This window comes from Gossypium hirsutum, chromosome A12 (assembly GCF_007990345.1).
Source record: "Gossypium hirsutum isolate 1008001.06 chromosome A12, Gossypium_hirsutum_v2.1, whole genome shotgun sequence".
Classification (NCBI taxonomy): Eukaryota; Viridiplantae; Streptophyta; class Magnoliopsida; order Malvales; family Malvaceae; genus Gossypium; species Gossypium hirsutum.
In genome coordinates, this window is record NC_053435.1 from 34,344,131 (window position 1) to 34,365,376 (window position 21,246).

Below are 21,246 nucleotides of genomic sequence, written 5' to 3' on the forward strand. Positions count from 1 at the left end.
AGATTTATTCTTTTGTTAGCTGGGCCAATTTTTGTTTCTTGGTGAGCCTAGGGAAAAACAATTAAACTTTTTGTTGATGGATTAGGGCACTTCACATTTCAGCCTAAAAAATCCTCTTAATTTTCTTCTTTCTTCCTCGATGTTACGCAACTTCCCTAGCACATTTCACTTTTGCTGAATTGTTAATCACTATCTTGCTTATTTTTCTCTCATCAACTGCTCATGTCTCTTAAGTTCCCTTAAGGTTTTCATTTTTATTACTTTTCTTTTTCTTCAATCTTTCATATCTTTTCTCCCATTACATTATCCAAGATTTTTTTTTAGTTTTCTCCAATGGCTCGCATCAAAACTGCTGAATCATCAAGGCTTGGTGCCACTCAACCAAAGACATTCTTTAACAGTGCCGTAGCCATGAGATAAAATAGCAACATTGCGAAGCTCCCTTTATGTTTTAAGTAAGGGTTCTTATTTAAAGATGAACCATATATGGGATATGATGAATTTGTGTCCTCCATAGTAGGAAAACATGGGTGGAATATTTTTTATTTGCACCCCGATGATGTTTTAGGAAAAACTTTTCAAGAATTTTATGCCATGTCAACTCTCTAGATTCCCCTTTTATCTATGTAAGAGGTACTTTCGTTCCTTTTGATGAAGACCATATTAATGTACAGTTTGGTCTTGCAGGAATACAAGATGATTACATGTCATTTGCTGAAAGTATTACCGCTGAAGGTTTAGCTCAGGTGTTGGAAGATTTATGTATCAAAGGAACACGATAAACTATTTCCAGTCATGAGAGTTATACTGTTGAGAGGGCTTTGTTGAAGCCAATTGGGAAAATTTGGTATCATTTCCTGATGAGTTGACTTATGTCATCTACACACAATACAACTGTTTCAGAAGAAAGAATGTTTTTGCTGCACTCCATTATAAAAGGGAGAAGGGTTAATGTCAGGAGGATCATTTTTCAAGAAGTACATTAGTGTGCTGAGAAAAATGCTAGTAGTTTTAACTTTCCCTCACTTATTACTACTCTTTGCCGAACAGCCCGAGTCCCTTTCAATGCGGAGGAGGATATCACCCATAATAAGGGTAGGTTGACTAGGACCATATTTGCCAAGATCCAAGGCAATGAAACTACTAGGGCAACTCAGCATAGCTATGCCACCACATCCTCTGCTATGCATACTCCCACGACAACACCTCCAGTTTTTCGTAGTTTCATTGAACAACAAATAGCGCATTCCTTGAAGTATTAGAGTAAAAGATGTCCTTTTTTGAAATCCAGTAGTTTCACTTGGCTGAGGAGATGACACAGGCCCAGCGACAAAAAGTTGAATATTGGGCTTATATGAGGAGTAGGGATTTGGCTTTAAGGAAATCCCTACAAATTTTACAAAGCTAATGCCAAAATTTCCTATCTCCCCAGCCACCCTGCTCTCATTTGCTGATGCTGCCAAAGGAGCCCATTCAAGTTGCTGTTGAAGCACCCACTCAACCTGCTACCGAGGCACTTACTCAAACTACTAAGAAAGAGCCCGAGAAGGCAACATCCCTAAATGCTGAGAAGGAAGAAGAAGGAGAAAAGGAGGATACTGCCACCATTGCCACCACTAAAGGGAAAGACTTTATTCCACCTTCGCCACTAGCTCCCATATTTGCATAGGACCGTGACATTGATCGTCTGATCGATGAACTCACGGAAATTGACAAGGAAGGGGAATAAATGACCCCTAAAAAGAGAAAGTGGCAGTACAATGTCAATGCTTGAAAATCCACTCGTCGGGTAGAATGAAGTATCTACATGCTAGTTTAAGCCAGCTAAGTTCTTTTTTCTTGCATGCATCTTGCATTTTATTTTCTTTTGCCATGGATTGGACCATCGAGCACTAGTTTGCCAGACCTACCGACGTACACCATCTTGCTAGACTTCCTAACGTACACTGTCTCGTCGGACTTGCTGGGTGTATACTAGCTTGCCAAGCGTTCTGGCGAACTCTAACTCGCCAAACCTACTGGTGGACTCTAGCTTGCCAAACCTACTGGCAGTCATAGTTCGCTAGACACAAATTTCTAGGCCCTATTTTAAGATGTTATAATACTCAAATTTGAATTTGGGAAATTTTCAAATGGGAAGATGAGAAGAGAGGGAAAACAAGAATGAGGGGTTTTATACTTGAATTTAAAAACTGATTTTTAAAACTTAGGGAAATTGCTTTTGGGTAACTTTCAAGTTTGACCATTCTTCAAATTAATCCTTTTTTCAATTAAAACACATTTTCTTAGTTATTTTCAAATCTGATATCATTTCTAAAACTATTTTAAGATAATTAATATCCTGACACTTAATCTTAATTTCTGAACCTAATTAATTTTTTAAGCCACTCATGTTATTATATTATTTTATTACTACGAACCTAATTTTGAGATCCAGTTCTAATTCTCAGTTCACTAACCCAAGCCTACCAAACTAAAATTCGAGATATGACAGAAATCTCGTATGTGTTATGTTGTGTACACGTAACCCTGTTATCTTCTCAACTTATTACATTTTGTTTACTTTTTTTATACAATTCCTATTACTACTGAGAAGAGGATAAAGGTTTAAGAATATTGAGACCTAATCTTTGTTTATGTTACAATTCAATAATGTCAAATCAGGTATATTTTAAAATTTTTTTATATGTTATTTTACATCTTTGGAGGGAAAATGAAATGAAATATCATAAAATACGCCGCTATTCTTTCCGTTTAAGTTAGCAAAACCCTTGTCTCACAAAAATATAGTACTAATAAGTCTTAATATTCAATGTTTTCTCTTGTTGTTATTTTGAATTTTTAAAAGTAAACAAGAAAAAAAAATACTAAAAATAAACGTAATTGCCTCGTCTCGCCATTGTCCAACACCAACAGCAAAGCAAAGAAGGCCACCAACGCCAGCATCGCCACCACGTCCGCCATTGTCACGACTTCGGTGGGGGAAAAACGATTCACCCTCACCTTTTTTCTTCCCCTACACAGAATTTCAGATTTTGTATTTTAAATTCTCAACGAAGAAAATTCTGTGAAAGATCAGCCTTCTCCCCTTTTCCCCGATCATTTGACCCCTTTTCCCGACAGCCAAACAGCTGAGGAAAAACCACTATCAATTTTACTGGTCTTTTTCACCTTTGAATCAGGGTTTCTGCTTTTTCTTCCACTGTGATTCCCAAAGAGGGTTTCAACAGTGAGAGCACTACCGGTAAGGGATTGGTGAAGGGCTTCGGAATTCGCTCAGGTGAGAGGGAATCAAGATTCTCAATGGAAGATTTTAGGGTTTTGTATTAGATTTCAAGACTTTCTACTTTGTAATTTCGTTTCGATTTCCCAAACTAGAGAGCGAAATTAGGTTTTAGGATGGTATATTGGTAACGATGGTGAGACTTCTAGGACTAAGTCGAGGAGAATCGGATGAGTCACCTCGTGAAATCACCACCTCCAGGACTCCTTTAACAAGCGAGTCAGGTGAAAATGGGTGGCTTATCAGATTCTTTGACTCGGCGTTTTTCTGTGAGTGGATCGCCGTCAGCTATCTTTACAAGCATGATCATGCCGGGGTACGAGATTATCTGTGTAACAGGATGTACACGCTACCATTATCTGGAATCGAAAGCTATCTGTTCCAGATTTGTTACATGATGGTGCATAAGCCAAGCCCTTCATTGGATAAGTTCGTTATTGATATGTGCTCAAAATCACTAAAAATGGCAATGAAGGTGCATTGGTTTTTGTTGGCTGAGTTAGAGGATTCAGATGATAATGAAGGGCTTAGTAGGATTCAAGAAAAGTGTCAAATTGCTGCTACTTTGATGGGTGAGTGGCCTCCCCTTGTGCGGCCACCCAATGCAGGGTCAAGTCCGGGGAGTAAAAATCAAGTATTGAATCGGTTCCTATCCTCGAAACAGCTGTTTTTGTCATTGACTTCTTCACCTTCTACACAGAGATCATTGTCCTCCCCATCTTCAGGGAACCATTTGCAGGAAGATGGTGGCAATCAGTTGTCTCCAGAGGAGAATAAGATTTTTAAAAAGTTTATTCCAGGTCCTAAAGTCAGAGATGCCTTTTTGTTTAGGAAGTTAGCTGAGAAAGATGAAGAGGAGAACGAAAAGGATGGATTTTTCAAGAGGATTTTGAGGGACAGCAGAGGGGGAGAGGATGAGGATTTGACATCAAGCTCAGATGGGTTCTTTAAGAGGCTTTTAAAGGATAGTAAAGGAGAGGAGGAAGAAATGACTTCTAGTTCGGAAGGGTTTTTTAAGAAATTGTTTCGAGACAGTAAGAGTGATTCTGATGATAAAATGGTTTCTAAGCCTGCAGAAGATGATGAGAAAGAGGGGTTTTTTAAGAAGTTATTTAAAGATAAATTTGAGGATAAGAAAGATGTTAATGATAGAATTGATGATGTACATATGGTGAACTCGGCAGAAAAAGCTTCAAAATCAGGTGAAGATGATGAAAAAGAGGGTTTTTTCAGGAAACTTTTTAAGGATAAATCTGAGGACAAGAAAGATGGGAATGATAAGAATGATGATGGTGAGGAAGAAGATTCTTCAGATTTCTCACTGTTCCGAAGACTGTTCCGAGTGCATCCTGAAGAGAATAAAACTAGTACAGCCAATGAAGGCAGCAACAGTGACAGTTTGTTTGAGAGCAGTCCAGGGACTGAGAACTTCTTCCGCAAGCTTTTTAGGGATCGGGATCGTTCAATTGAAGATTCAGAGCTGTTAAATGCAAAGAAGCACAAAGAGGTTTGTTCGCTTCTATATTTGTTGGCATGTTTTCATGCTTTGAGGTCTGTTCAATTTTAATCTTTTGCTTCCTTTTCCAACTTATGCACCCGTGATATATTGAAAGTGTTTGAAGTGAAATACGATAACTTTCACTCTTGCATTCTTACCATTTTTATAAATTTACTGAGTTAGACATTGTAAAAGATAAATATCAGATTATTTGTTTCATTATTGTGGCCACAATTGGAAAAATAGAGCTTTGTAATTCGCACTCTAGTTGCCAATCTCTGCTCTAAATTGTAAAGGAATTAGTTCTCATAATCATTATGAATCTTACCATAGTCTTCTTAGCTTTTCAGAAAACTTTTCACTTATTATTCCTACTATTCCAAGTCTTCATTCAACCTATCTAATGTTTTTAGGGGCCTTTAGATCTTTCAAGTGGATGAATTTGGAGGTTTTTTAGGCTAATAATCACTTCAGAGCATGCATACTTCAGAAACCCCTTTGTTGCATTTAGATATTTATCTGTAAATGGCATGATCTTTTATTGCTTTGTTGTTTGATATGACACCAAGAGTTGGAAATTATCCGAAATTAGGTATTTCACGGAGCTCTTTAAATGGTTCTTCCTTGTTGTTTAACTTAAATGCCGTTCCAATGGTATGGAATCTACTAATGTCTTCCAATAAGTTATAAAACCTTATCTGAGGAAGTAATGGTTGAACACCATTGTCTTTGAGATTGGAATCTGAGTTCACATATGTTAACTACTGCTGTTTGTTAAATCTATGCATGCACTGAAGTACTCCTCTTAGTATTGATACTTTAGAAATGTTCTCCATCTGAAGCTATTTTTGTCATCTTTAAAACTAGTATGTCCTTTACTTGGTGTGTGATGAATGGAAGGATAACATCTGCTGAATGGTGAATTTACCTGGTTTGGTTCAAGGATAGGATTATTAATTAGGTTCTGATCTATCCCACTGACATATTTTTCTCAACTTCTGAACTATGGGTTGTCTAAACTTCTACGATCTGATTTATTGTACTGGTGTTTATCTAGTTTTCCCTATAATATTGTTCTGTTGTTTATGTCACATGTACTGGAATATTACCCTTTTTGACATCATTATTTTGACATAAAAAGACATTTAAATGAATAAAAGCTTCCACTACAACAGTACTAGACTACTTGATTGATCCAGGGAGCAATCTTATTCTGCCTTCCTTTCATTCTATCTAATTTTGGCTTTTGCCATTTGCCCGTTGTCCGATGCCAATCACCTGGAGTGAGAAGCTTTATTGACTATAGGGTTGTGGTTCATAAATAACTACCTTGCTTTCTTTAATTAAGATTTAGGCATTGGGCTTATTGAATGCAGTTCTGAATATATTCTGTAATAACTGTGCAGATTGTATGTGAATTTGTGAACATACTCCTCTCTTATTAGACTGGTTTTTGATATTAAGGGTTTTGATTCTTCTTCGTTTTCTTTTGTTTCCTATCATGTGTCTCCATATGCTCTAGTTGCTTTTTAGAATCTGTGGTTTTAAAATCTGGATGTTCTTTTCATTGATCAACACCTTGTAGTATGTAATGATTAGAAAAGCTCACCTAAACCTCTTAGGAACACAAGGGAACTTCAGATGGATCAGTTTGTTTTGCTTCTTGTCTTTTAAATGGTTGAACCCTTGAAACTGTGGGGTTTGACTTCTGATTACTTTGGCTTGGCTGCACCAACTTATAGCGCTACTTGGAACTTGGAGGTAGATTATGCTTTAATTACAGATTTAGAGTACAGTAATTGATAAGCTGGATAACAAAGAAGAGCATAATAACTAAAGAATAATCCTAAAATGTCGGGAAATAGAATAAATTAAGCTTTTCTATGTATTTGGAGGGTCATACCCTCCTACCCACACCGAAATGTGCATTGGACTCAGGTGTTGGAGGTACTTCTATGAAATCAAGAGTTGGAGTAACATACGATGAAGTATAATTAAATTATTGAAAATAGCATAAAGGATAAAGAAAATTTTTCTTGATATTGAGAAAGTTTCCGTCATTTATTTTTGGAAAAGGATTTGAAGCAAGGGTATTAGTGGTTTCCTGTGATTTTATTGCTCTTTATTTTTCATTACTAGTGTTGTTTACTGGTTTTGCTCCTATAAATCTATGTTAATTTTCTGTGCCCTCAAATTTGCAGAAGCATCCTGGTTCACCTAAGCAACAGAATGATAGATCGAATTCCAAACCCCCACTTCCAAATAGTTCTGTATCTCAATTCCGAAAAGGGGCTTATCATGATTCATTGTATTTTGTACAGTCATTATGTGACACATCATATGGCTTGGTGGATGTTTTTCCAATTGAAGATCGTAAAACTGCTCTTTGTGAGGTGGTTTGCTCATTTCAAAGTTTAATCAATGCTTCAATTAACTGTTATGAAATATTTGATTGGATTTTATCTAACATGTTAATTGTTGTCATTTTTGTCTCTCAGTCGCTTGCAGAGATTAATTTACATCTAGCTGAGGCCCAAAACAATGGAGGTACTTATTTATTTATGATGAATTTGATCAAATCAATGGCATTGAGAGCCATCATTTATTATATTTAATAAGTTTACCTATATAATGTGGTCTGAACTGTGAATTGGTTACTAGGATTTACCACTATATTTTTACTAGTGTCAATTGGATTATGACTTCGTAAAACCTTTTACGGTGTACTCTTTTTTTATATATTTTAGAGAAAATATTTGGTACACGGCCAGTGGAGTTTTTAAACTCCACAAGCAGGCTTTGGGGGTTGACAAGTGTCCTATAAGGGTGTAGTAAAATATTTAAAAAATAAATATTTAAATAAAAGACACATGGCAATTTTTTAAAACTGCTTGTGGAATAAAAAAAAGTACAGTGCCAGTGTACCAAATACTAACCCATTTTTTTTATAGTTATATTCGTCTGTGGATGAACTTTTATTGGCTTCTTCTGCTGCATAGTCTTGTCTGTTAAATAGGTAATCCATGTAACAATTTTGAGATGTTAGAATCTTCTTTTAGTTGGAGTGCTAGACATTTTTGCTTAGGTTGAAATTTAGTTCAGATTCTTGCCTTCTCATTTTTTTAACTGTTTGTTTACAATCTGCTGTCAAGTGAATGCATCAATTAATTGATGTGTGAAGTATTTCATTCAGGTGGAAGCAATTTAATTTAGTGTTCTGAAATATAGTCTCAAGTCTCTTTTACTCCCTTGCACTGTTCTTTCTTTTGAGTTAAAATGAGAAAAAAGGGTAAATGACTGCAAAAATCTGCATTCTGCTGATATTGGCTGTGAACATGTAAAATCCAAAATTAGGGGTGCAACTTGTGTCAGTACCTGATGTTGGTTGGGTTGGGTTGTCCCTTTTATACTTGGGTCTATCTTGGTTCCTAGGCTTTGTGGGTTGAATTTCAGTTCAACCTGCAGGTGACACAATCTGATCGTGCTTATGTTTTCTGCTTATGTCAATTAAGAAATAATGTTAAATGTACTTTACTAGCATTTTAAATTTTTTTATTTCATTTTTGTCCTCTTATAGTTATAACTCAACTTTATGGCGGAAAATAACCATGACCAATCTTGTGATGATAGTTTTTGTAGACAAGTTTCTTAGAAGAAATTTTTGTTATAATTTTGCAATAGTTTAATACAGTGAAAAGTGTTTCAATACTTGGATTCAATCAAATGTACAATGTATAAGTAGCTAATATAAAATTGGAAATAGAAAGAAAAGACTTTATTTGGTTCTTTTGGTTAGTTAAAAAAAAAAACAAGAGGAAGAAAAGAAAAGAAAAAGGACACCAAAAATGTACCCAGCCAAGTCATGTTAACTTGGGTTGGGTCCTTAGGAAGGCTGGTACACTACTTATCCATCCTGTGTCTGAACAAGGTGTTTGGGTCCTCAACCTACCAGCGCCCAATTTGCGAAGTCTTGTTTGTTAATGAAGTTTACCATGTAATAATAATTTTTCTTTTCTGGGATAGTATGCTATTCAAACTTTTAAGGCTTTATTTATGGATATGATAATTTTTTTGCATTAGTAATTGGCAATTAGCATGCACTTCCATTGTTACTTTTGATTTCTTGAGTGAATATGACCCTTGCATGTAATATATTGCTCCATACCCTTATTTGAGTATCTCTGGGAATACTTTTAGGAGTTTGCTTTCCAATGGGAAAAGGGATGTATCGTGTGGTTCATATTCCTGAAGATGAAGCTGTTCTTTTGAATTCTAGGGAAAAAGCACCTTACCTGATCTGCGTTGAAGTTTTGAAATGTGAATTGCAGAGGTAAGTTTTGAGTTTGTCCATATGACCTAGATCAGTCCCAGTTTTTCAATTTATTCCAGAAACCATGTACGTAACTCAAAGGAACAAAGTGTGGTTTCTAAATCCTTTTCCTGTATCTTATCTTATCAGTACAAAGGATACATCTAATGCTCAGAAACTTTCTAGAGGAGGAATCCCTCTAGCGAATGGTGATGCGTTACTCCAAAAGCCGCCTCCATGGGCTTATCCTTTATGGACTGCTCAAGAGGTGTACCGAAATAGTAGTGATAGGATGTCAAGTTCCACTGCACAAGCCATTGACCAAGCAATGACACATAAGTCTGATGCAAAAGTGAAATTTGTCAATGTGAGTTTCTCTGTAGAAAAGCTAACAATCAGCCAGTTGGGGAGTATTGATGCACCTGATCCACAGTGTAGCATGCATCGTTGCAATTTGAGTGCTGTTTCGGTTCAAGGTGGACAAGTTTTAACTCAAAAACTAAAAGATGTGCCTGCTAGTGATATGGAGTGGGTAAGGGTGGTGCTGACAGCGGATCCTCGGCTCCGAATGGAAGACATTGAGGGACAAGGACGACCCCGTCGAAAGGAACACCGTCGTGTTCCAAGTACAGTTGCCATAGAGGAAGTAAAGGTGGGCATGTGATTGTAAACATTTGAAGTAGATGGCATCATTACTCAGAATTATAAAGTTTAATGAGGAAGAATGTTTTTTCCCCAGTGTTGGCTTCTATTAATTTGAAATGAGTTTACTTTGTAAATTTATTTAACTTGAGTCCCAGTTTTAGATGCTACTACTGAAACATAAAATTGTTGTGCAGGCAGCTGCTGCAAAGGGAGAAGCTCCTCCTGGACTCCCTTTGAAAGGGGCTGGTCAGGATTCATCAGATGCACAACCAAGGGTAATATAAGTGAAACTGAATCTGTCTCTCTCTCTCTCTCTCTCTCTCAAACTTTGTAAATTCCTGATAGGCCAATGGGGGTGTGCCTAAAGCTGGCGATGCATTATCTGGTGAACTTTGGGAGGTGAAGAAGGAGAGAATACGGAAAGCTTCAATATATGGAAAGTTACCTGGTTGGGACCTACGTTCTGTAAGTTCTACTTGTATAGCAATTGCTCTTTCTGGTTCTTTACTTCCCTTGGCATTGTGATTGTATGCGCCTAATTTGCTGCACAATGGTTTTCTTTCTACATAAATGCCTTTAGCAATTTTATTTGTATTATGCCCCTCCTGCAAAGCTAACCAATAATTTATATACATGTAATCATGTCATCACTTATCATCATGCTAGTGTAAGGCACAGGCACACAAAAATTATGGTAAGTGATGATATGAGTACATATATATGTTAGTGGTTAGTCTTGCAAGAGGGGCTTAATGCAAATAAATTCGCTAAAAGGGTTTAACCGCAAAATGAGAACCATTTTTGGTTACTCTGATGAAATATTGGCGAGTATCTTGGTATATCAATATGTAATCTTTCCAGTGATCTTCTGTTATTAGTGTCAGCAAGTCATAGCTAACAGCTGTTTTGATGACATTTTCTTTTGAGATATATATATTGCGGGTTGTTTATAGACTTTTTCTCCTTCCTAGTCCTCAGATATTCCAGATTGTACCATTATAGGGTATAATTTCCTTCAGCATTTGTTGTTAGATATCCTGTAAAGCAATGTTGGTTCTTCAATTTACTTAATGAGTTGGGTCCTTTCCCAAGGTTAAAGATTGCTTTTGTGGAGCTCATCCTTTTTCTAAAAAAAAAAAGAATATTAAAGGATTTACTGAAGTGATACTTCTGTAATAATGGTCTCTTTCCCAAAATATTCTCTTTAGATGTTTGAAAAGTTTGTTCCCGATCAGAAGCCAAAGTCCAAACATTTTCTTCCATCCAAACCCTGTACCGTAACATTCATTTATTGTTACAAAAGGAACCAAATAAGTTACTCCATTAGTTACTATAATCATTTCAAAGAGGAAAAATTTTATAGAGACTGGGGAGTAGTTGCTGTGAAATCTTCTTGGTTCTCTCTTTCTGCATTTATTTAATGATTTACTCCATACAGTAACAGCTTGTAGTGGTAAACTCTTTTTATCTGTTTCCTCATGGAATTGATTGACTCAGTTTTGACTGATTACAACCATAAAAGGAGAGCGTAACTGGTTTCTAGCTTTGATATGTTCAAGGGCTTGTAGGTTTCAAATTTAACATAGTTGAAGGTCCTTAATTACTTGTGGATGGTTCTATATATTTCTTATCTCATGTTAGTTGTTTTTTTTTTCAAAAAAAAAAAAAAATCTGTTAGTTTTTCATCGAAACGAACTTCTGGGAAAAAGAAAATATTTGTATTTTCCAGAAAAAATAGATTTCTTTTGGTTGGTAAAATCTCTAACATTTTTTTTTTCTATTGTTTGCCTTTAGCAGAAAACATTCAATCTACTATCTACTGTAACCATCACAAACCAAAACCATGACTAATGGTGAACCTCTAAGCGGCAGAATTTCCTCTACACCTGCAAATCTTAATCAAATAACAAAAACTTTTCTTTTTTGGACAAAAGAAAAAAATCAAATAAAAAAGAACTGACAAAAAGATTATGCCTTTGAAAATTGACATATAGTGCTTAGATGGGTCTGGGTTTGTTAAGTTTGTGGAAGACGGAAAAATTTGAGGTGCTGCCTTGTAAAAGGAAATCCCAATGGGAAAGTGGAAAGAAATAGAGATTTCTGAAACAAAGAGGAGATTGAAGAGGGAGAGGTTCTTCTTGGTCCTGTATTTTCTGATTGTATGGGTAATGGGTTGGCTTGAGCAGCTGTCAAAGGTAAAGAGTAAGCTGGCTTTGTTATGGGAGAAAGGTGAAATGTCTTGTATTATTATTATATTTTTTTGTGGGGGTGGGGTGTCGAATGTGACGATTTCCAAAATTGCGTGGGTCTTTTTTTGACAGGAAGCAATTTCCAGTTGACCATGTCTCCTTGTGACAACCAAACACAACAGAATATTGAAGACAATTTCTGGAAGGCATTTTTCCTAAATGAGCAGACCTTAATTCCATATGTTTTCATTTCATTGCTGCCTTTAAACTGCATCATGTCACCGGTATAGCCCTTGAAATGGATAATATCAACGGTTATTGCTATTCAGTTCCATTGATGCAGCTGGTAGAGATGTTTGTTCGATAGGATGAAATAGTTTATTGGTCCTACAAAAGATTCTAGACCTGAAGCTTTTAATCTGATAGAGTAGTAGTCAATGTAATATGTGGGGTGAGTCAATTTACAAGTAATTGGTGTTGGGTAGGCTAAATGTTCAACTAATTCTTGCATTTATTGCTTTGAATATGGAAATTTTTTTCATTTGATTGCTTAAGGTAGTTGATATTATCATTTTGGTGTAAAGCTGAGCTTTTGGTGAATGTTTTGAGTTCTCTACTAAACTTTTTGTTTCTTCCTATTATGTGCTATTTAGTTTAGCTGAGCTTTTGGTGAATGTTCGGAGTTCTCTACTAAACTTTTTGTTCCTTCCTATTATGTGCTATTTAGTTTGGTTGAAGTAAAATATGCCCCTTTTCTTATTTTTATCATGTAGGTTATTGTGAAGAGTGGGGATGATTGTAGGCAAGAGCACCTTGCTGTGCAGCTTATCTCTCATTTTTATGGTATGTTCCTTTATTATAATATTTTGTGCTTTTCTCCCAATTTTATTAGCTCATTTGCTTCATGTCAGTACAATCTAGTTGCTGTGTAACCTTCAATGTTGGAGTCACATTTTGTTTCTACATCATATTTTATTAGAAATGAGATGTGCAAATATACAGGCAGTGAATTGCTTCCCCCTCCCCCCCTTCTAAAGATGTCATAACTGATTTATTTTTTGTTCCATTATCATGTTTGAATCGTGTGTTTATGGTTTTAAATGCCAGATATATTTCAAGAAGCTGGTCTTCCGCTGTGGTTGCGACCTTATGAAGTTTTAGTTACATCTTCTTACACAGCTCTTATTGAAACAATTCCAGATACGGTAATGTGAATTATTTCTCTTCAACTGATTGGATTGCATCTATAATGGAAACTTTGGCTGTTTAAATGATAATACCTTTGCTGTTTTTTTGCAGGCCTCTCTTCATTCTATCAAAAGCAGATATCCCAATTTATCTAGCTTACGTGAATTCTTTGCTGCTAAGTATCAGGAAAATTCTCCAAGTTTTAAATTGGCACAGGTAATCTAATTGCAGAGAGACAGGTCTCTCGTGCTATTTTGTTTGTTAGGCAAGTGCATTCTTATGTCTAAAATAATTGTCACATTTTACTAAATTTTGTGGCTTTATATTTAAGTTTTTTAGGTATGTGGTTGGACCATTAAAAGGCGTCAGAATTTGCATCTCTTTCTCTTTTTTCCCCCAGAAAAAGAGAGTTGTTTTTTTTGTATAGCTGTGGATACTATGATTGTAATGCTCTACTAATTTAAAGGGATGTTGTTAAATAAGAGAAAAACAGGAAAGTTGCTTTCCTCTTCTTTTTTGATGGTTAGACAGCAATTTTAGTTTGTTAGTGTCATCATGGACAAATTTCCCACTCTTTTTTAAGCTGCAGTGTAATTTACATTTAATGCTATTTTATAGTTATTTTCTGAGTTACCTTAAGGTTACTTTTGTTTTGAACCTATCATCCTATGGTAAGCAGTTTTCTGTAGTTACTGAGAAATCTTGCTAGACAATGGAAGTTACCTAGTAGTACATGTTTACCACCCGATGTGTTGGGTTCAGGTTTATGGAAATTCTCTCGATATTTGCAAGTAGGTGGATGCACTCTTGTTGATGTCTTTCTTTAGTCATAAGATTCATGATTGTGAGACACTTGGTTAACTTCGCAGATAAAATCCAAGCCTTATGTGACTACGTAATGTAGGAGCAAGATACTTTAGTTGCAGTGTTCTGTTGGATGGTAATCAATTGCTTCTCTTTAAGATGCTGAGAGATATATATGAAGGTTATTCTGCTAATATGCTTTGTTATCTTGCATTCACATCTCTTTATGTTTTAGCTATAGTTAACGAAATACTAGGTTCATTCTTTTGTTTTCATTGTTTTTATGGATGGACTAGAACACATTTCTACTATGCTATTTTTGGTTGTGTTCTCTATCATTTCTGACGTGTTCTGCATTTGTGTTTCCTTGATGATTTAATCAGTCAAATTGTGATGTTATTTTGTCTATAGAAGATGCTTAGATTTTCATTTTTTATGTTTCTATTGCTTACTTTAAGGTTATTTTATTGCAGAGAAATTTTGTTGAAAGTATGGCTGGGTATTCCCTTGTGTGCTATCTTCTGCAGGTGTGTATGGTTCTTATTCACTCTATTTTGTCACTCAAACGCACAAACAGAATGAGGACCATGGAATAGAAAATTTTAAGAGGTTAAGCAATAACTTAGGTGGATTGTATGGAAGATGTCACTGTCTAAAAGCCTTTGTATACTATTTAAAGTCAACTGAAACATATTAGAATAGAAAGTTCATGCTGGTAGGTAGCTTTCAGCTGCTATTTCCATGTTAATCTTGAATAGTGGATTTGCTGTTTGATGTAATTTAACATTAAGCTTTTTTCTCTCATTTTTCTATATGCTTTGTTTTTCCCTCATTCTGTTTCACATGATGCTGATTGACTAATGCAACCTAGAAATCATTACAGTTTTACTTTGTCAGCTCATCCACTACACTAATTACCAACATCTTAATATGCGCTCTGCATGCATTGATCTGCCTTTCGAAAACAATTCTCAATTGGATGCAGATGTTTAGAGATGCTCTGCATTTGTGTATAATAATTCTGTTAAATGCATTTCCTTTGCTATTTTGTTTCTTTGTTAAATGCACTTCTTAAGGTATTTCTTTGTCTCACTCTTGTTCTGTTTTGCTTAATATATTCATGGAAATGCTACCAGGAAATTATTCTACTTCTACTTTGCCAGCTAATTTGTCTATGATGATTGCTGAGATCTTGAGAGGTGCTATGCATGCATTGGTTTTGTTCTTCCTAAAACTATTGTTATTTGATGAATGCTTAATAAACTGTTTTTTCTTTTATTCAATAAAAGAAACTGTATTGGTTGTTTTTTATTGAAAGCTTAATAAGCATTTGGTTCTTGGTGGTTGTAAATTTGATGAGCTAAGTATGTTATATATATGTGTAATTTGCTGAATTATCTAAGCGTAGGTGAAAGATAGGCATAATGGAAATCTGCTACTGGATGAAGAAGGTCACTTGATCCATATAGATTTTGGCTTCATGCTCTCCAATTCACCTGGGGGTGTAAATTTTGAGAGTGCACCATTCAAATTAACCCGTGAGCTTCTTGAGGTAAATATGCTGAACATGATATTCCACTTTATAGCTCAAGTTTTGTTGTTTTAACATTATTGTATCAGTTACTTCGAATTTGCTCTTAATGCATAAGTGTGGATGTGCTAGGTCATGGATTCTGATGCTGAGGGAGTGCCAAGTGAATTTTTTGACTACTTTAAGGTATTGAAGCCCTTTCCTTCTCTGTTTAAGGCCTGTGTGGTTTCTTCACTCTTTTACATAGGTTTCTGACCGGCCTCATGCATTCTGACAGTTCTATACTTGAGTATATTGCAAATTAGCAGAAGTTATTGGGAGTTGCTTGCTTATTGAAGATAAATATTATGAAAACTTGAAGTGAATGATAAAGACATAATTGATACATGCATCATGTTTCTTGTTATTTTGTAAATCTGAAACTAAGTTGGTTTATACGAACTGAAACTCCATCTTGTAATCAATAAAGATTCTTCTTGTTCTAAATCGATGCTGATGTCTTTACCCCTCTAATTCAGGTATTGTGCATCCAAGGCTTCCTGACCTGCCGTAAGCATGCAGAGTGCATAATTCTTCTTGTTGAAATGTTGCAGGTAACATGCTATAGTTTATTATACTAGTTCTGTAAATAATTATACATGATGAGACCTGATTCTGGTAGTTCTCATACTGCCTTTGAAAGTTCTCCAAAATGGCCCCTAGTTAACTTGCTTACTGTTACCAATGTTCGTGTAACAACTAATTAAGAATCATGATAAGTAGAGAATGATGGAGTTGGGACAGCCTGCATGTCTCTGAGGCTGTCAGTCACTTACCATTCACTGAACCTGGTGTATCTGTCTGACTAACAACATATATAGTTAGGAAAAAAGTTAAGCTGTCTAGAATGATATATTATTAATATGCAAGGCTGGAGAAAGAACATATATGCTCAATATATTCTTATTGTTTGTGTTAGGATTCTGGTTACCCATGCTTCAAAGGTGGCCCTCGAGCAATACAAAATTTAAGAAAACGGTTCCACTTAAGTTTGACAGAAGAGGTTTGTGGTCTTAAGCTTTTGATCCATTTTTAATACTGCACTGCATGTAATCTTTATGGTGGTCTGATAGTATCTGTTGGTATACTGCAGCAATGTGTGTCATTGGTGCTTTCCCTGATCAGCAGCAGTTTAGATGCATGGCGAACAAGGCAGTATGATTATTATCAGAGGGTTTTGAATGGAATATTGTGAATTCAGATTTGATGTGCTGCCCCCATTGTCGCATGTTTGGTACAATCAGGCTAGTGAAGATGTTCATAGGAAAAAGATACTCCTGTCTTATAGGGACGGTTCGCTATGCAATGATTTCCAAGGTTTTCTACTAGATATATGTATTTTTTTGGAGGAGGGGAAAGGATGGTTCCTAGTTCCAACCAGTTTGTGGTCTGTCTTATATTTGTTCGAGGAATTTGTAACTGTATCGGCGTATATAAACGAAGGAGGCAAACTCTTCCTTAGCAGAGCTCTCTTCTGTTGTTCATCTCGTGTCCACTAGTCTGGCTCTTGGTGATTTAATTACTAGGAATTCCTACTCGAATGCTGTCTGTGTACTCATCCTCAGAACATTGCATACTGTACAGAGTGATTTGAACATGGACCAAAACATCAAGGTAAGAGATAGCTCTGAAAATTAGGTCATTACAGGTTGAAACAGCAGTTTGGCAGGGATAATATGATTTTGTACATGCGACTTTACCATTTAAAGATGATAGATACATTTTGAGAATAAAATGATGGATGGCAATGCATGCATGCATTGGTAAGTAAAAGTTTGTGGCTTCATCAGACTTGGATTCTTGGCGTGTCTTTACCGGGTGTAATTTCTCCCCTTATATAGTTTTATCAGTAAGAAAAGGATGCTTTGATTGTATCATATGATGTCATTATTATTCATCACATTTTCTTCAGTGTGAGGTTTGTTCATTATAGCAGAGTTTGCTTTGGATACATTTTATTTTTGTTATTGTATTCTTCCATTGGATTTCTAATTTTGGATATTAAAGTTCGATATTTCTTTCAACATATAAAATATGGTAGAAATTTTACTGCTTTCCACTAATAAAACCAGCATTATATATTCAGTTTTTTATTATTATTATTTTAGATATAAGTATTTTAGTTTATTGTTTTAGATTCTTTTGATTTATCATTCAAGTCATTTAGGTGTAATTTTTTAATTTGAAGATAAAATTCAATTAAGTTTTAATAAATAATAAATAAGTATACAATAGTAAGTGGGTCTTGTGGTATTTAAACATAAATTACTCGTCTAAAAATATTATGAGCTTAAAAATGAAACCTTCTACAAATATTGATACATAAATCCTGTATTTTTTACGTATCTGCCAACAATAACAATTCCCAAATATTTTGCGCAATTGGGTTTTGCGACATAACGTGGTTATTCGTTGATAGTGTGATAAACGTGTAGCACATTGTCATTTTACCAAGGTGACTTGTCGCATCCACCTCGTAGAATGGAGGACACACAATGAGAGGCTACGGTGACACCGCATTCAACCATGATAGGAAATGGAAACGAAGACAAAGATGAGGGTGGAGATGAAGATGAATATGAGGTTGAGGTGAAGATGAAGACGATGATCACGACCAAGAAGAGCTAACACCCTAAGTTGTACGTAGAAATCCTACTCGCAATCGTAAGCCATCGCCTTGTGGCATACATTCGATTTGACGATGCCGAAAATATATTATTCATTTGCTTTTTGTGATGTAAATATAATTGATAACAATAAAATACGATAAATTTTTTATATGTGTTGCGACTCATAACTATCTTTGTTAAATTCTAATCTATATTGTACGAAAATTTTCATATATAATATTTGATATGAAATATTTAATGATAATTTTATAAATATTGAGAGGTAAATTATCACATCTGATTTAGCCTTATTCACTATTTCACATTGACAAATAAAATAGTGAATGGGGTAATTTTATTATCCATCACAAAATTTCTAAAAAACGTTGAAAGTAAAAAAGTGTAATGTGACAAAACAATGTTTAGGTATAGAAAAGAATGAACTGATTTTATACCCCCCCCCCCAAAAAAAGTATTGTAATCAATTTCTGTACAAGAAAAATATGTTAGCGACGTGTTTTCCTCAATGCATCCATCAAATGTTGACATGTTGCCTTCGTATGCCCTGGGTTCCTACAATACCCGTATAACCTCTGTTGATTGTCCCTTTCCCGAACATCCATATTAGTGCGTATCCAAGTTGAATTTTGGATAACCTTTTGGGAGGCGACGCAAGTTGATATTCGGTGCCAACTCGAACGGGGCATTGGACATTGGTGGCCATATACTTTCATCTGGGACGAGTGGGAATTCAAACCTCTATACATTGTGCATGCGTTCCAGTCTGTACACATTGTTAATATAAGGCGTGTATAGTATTTGTGCATTCCCACATGCAACAATTGCATGTCCGCATGGGAATTAAAGTGCCTATAATCTCCCATAATGATGCCAGATATTTACATTTCAAGCTCGAAGTTTTCCCCCAGCTTGAACCCCCAACTTTCCTCCTAATTCTAGTCCGTAGCTCATGCAATTGAATGGTATGGTTGGAAGCCATTTCCACGGGTTGGGCTATTGCAAATACAATCCCAATGTCCATATTGCAAATTTGACCGTTGTAATAAATTACGAATTTCACTCGTTGACTCATTTTAATTTAAAACAAATTAAATATTTAGAACAAAAAAAAATTCAGATGATTATCCAAAAAAATACAGACAACACTTGTAATGACACTATTCAAAAAAGAACAAATTTGCTTGTGTCTAAGTATTAAATACTTCGAATGTTTAATAGAAAAAAAGAACGAGGAGAGAGGGAAGATGTGCTTGAAAGCGAGCTTTGTAACACCCTTGACCCTTAACCAGGGATAGTATACAGTGTTTCATCGGCTGAAGCCGAAATACACTGTAAGGGTAACAGTAACAGTAACAGTAGTGGTACACAAAGTACCTCATCGGAATAAATTCGGAACAGTAATAGTAACAGTTAGGTATGGAGTACCTCTTCGGAACAAATCCGGAACAGTCACAGTAGTCGACACATATAGTGTCTCATCGACACACAATCGGAATATCCCTGAATACTTCCAATCCTATGGCATGCCAACTATATCCGACTAGCCCAATACAGTTAATACGGATTTCAGTAAACTTTCAAATTTTCAGTTTCATTTCAATACACTTTTCTATATCAATCCACATGCAATTCAATTTCAATACGATATACATTTTTCAAATTTCCATTCAATATTCACATACTATTCACATATTCAATTCAATATCAATAATCACTAATAATTCATGAATTTTTATTCAATTCAATACCATAATAATAATAATAATAATAATAATAACACTTACCATTCATATTAAATAATAAATTCAACAAATAATTATTAGATTCGATAAATAGAAATACAAATCGTGGTTTTCGAGCTAACTCCCATTGTCTTCGCCTTATCCTTGCTCAACCAAGATTTTTCGAGACATCATTAGCTACGGAAATTAATTAAATATTATTAACACTATCATTAAAATTTTCACATTGAATATTTTAATTTCTATCCAACTTTTACCTTAATTCCAATTTAGTCCCTAAACAGAGACTAACTTTTATTCTTCATATTTAACTCAATATTTTTATTCAATTTCCACTTAAACTAATTTCAGCATAAAACCATAATTTTGAATTTCTTTCAATTTAATCCTTACCATTCAGAACTTATGAATTACTTTACAATTTAATCCTTATTTCACTTCTAACTTGAATTCCTATCAATTTAGCCCTTAATTCATCTTTTTGTTCAACATGAACAATGTTTAATAATTAACTATCTTTCAAAATATCAACTTAACTTCATCAAAACCTTGTTCTAAAGCTTCTAAAACATCAAAATTAAGTAAAAATGGCTAAATTGACCTACCTATTAAACTTCCAAGCTTCAAACCTTTAATTTTCTCTTTTCTTCTTTCTTTTCTCTTTTTCTTTCTTCCTTCCCCTATTTCGTTCCACATTCTGTTTCTTTTTGTTCTATTTCCTTCTTTTATTTCCTTTTTATTTACTTTACTTTTAATAGTAATATATAATATACTTATATAATAAGCAAACATATATGTGTATTACAAGTGTGTGTATACTATTGGTACACATATAAATTATTTTTACCATACACTTGTCTTATATTTAATTTATTTATCATATAATATCAATTTAATAATAATAAATACATTAATTATTTACTTAAATAATAAGTAAATACATACATGTATTACAAGTGTATGTATTATATTAATTACACATGTATTTTATTTTTTCCATACACTTGGCACTGTTTTTGGCTTATGTACTTATTTAGTCCTTTCAATTTTCTTTATTCTATAGTTAAACTTTCACACTTCATTCAATTTAATCCTTTTATCCATTATCCTTACTTTAAGCTAATTCACTTAATTAAACTCTAATTAACCACTCGATTAACTTCGTAAATATTTTTAATAAATATTTACGAATCCATTTTTCAAAAATGGAGACTAAAAAATACACTTTTTTGGCAACAGTAAAATTCGGGTCATTACACGTTTCATAAGACGCATTTTCCTGAAATAATAATAATGAAAAGGTCTTTTGTACTTGAAAATGCATTTCAACATAATCAATTTTAATATGTGTGCTTAAAAGGGTCTTTAGTATGCTTGGAAATGTGGTT

General features: G+C 34.8%; 1 protein-coding gene across 5 annotated transcripts; it reads left to right on the plus strand.

Moving 5' to 3' along the window:
• Positions 1–2,819: 2,819 nt before the first annotated feature.
• Positions 2,820–17,397, plus strand: LOC107897730 (phosphatidylinositol 4-kinase beta 1). 5 transcript variants are annotated; one of them, XM_016823288.2, is made up of 16 exons: positions 2,820–4,790; positions 6,983–7,174; positions 7,280–7,328; positions 8,979–9,111; positions 9,241–9,742; positions 9,930–10,010; positions 10,081–10,200; positions 12,698–12,767; positions 13,032–13,129; positions 13,224–13,328; positions 14,390–14,443; positions 15,325–15,468; positions 15,580–15,633; positions 15,966–16,040; positions 16,406–16,489; positions 16,580–17,397. In XM_016823288.2, the coding sequence occupies exons 1-16, from the start codon at positions 3,417–3,419 to the stop codon at positions 16,679–16,681; spliced, it is 3,237 nt and encodes a 1,078-aa protein (XP_016678777.1). In that variant the 5' UTR covers positions 2,820–3,416; the 3' UTR covers positions 16,682–17,397. The 5 variants fall into 5 exon arrangements, 3 of the variants coding, with proteins under 3 accessions (XP_016678777.1, XP_016678778.1, XP_016678779.1); XM_016823289.2 differs by lacking the exon at positions 14,390–14,443; XR_005906718.1 differs by lacking the exons at positions 15,580–15,633; positions 15,966–16,040; positions 16,406–16,489; positions 16,580–17,397 and adding an exon at positions 13,982–14,052 and having other exon boundaries at positions 15,325–15,385.
• The last annotated feature ends 3,849 nt before the right edge of the window (positions 17,398–21,246 follow it).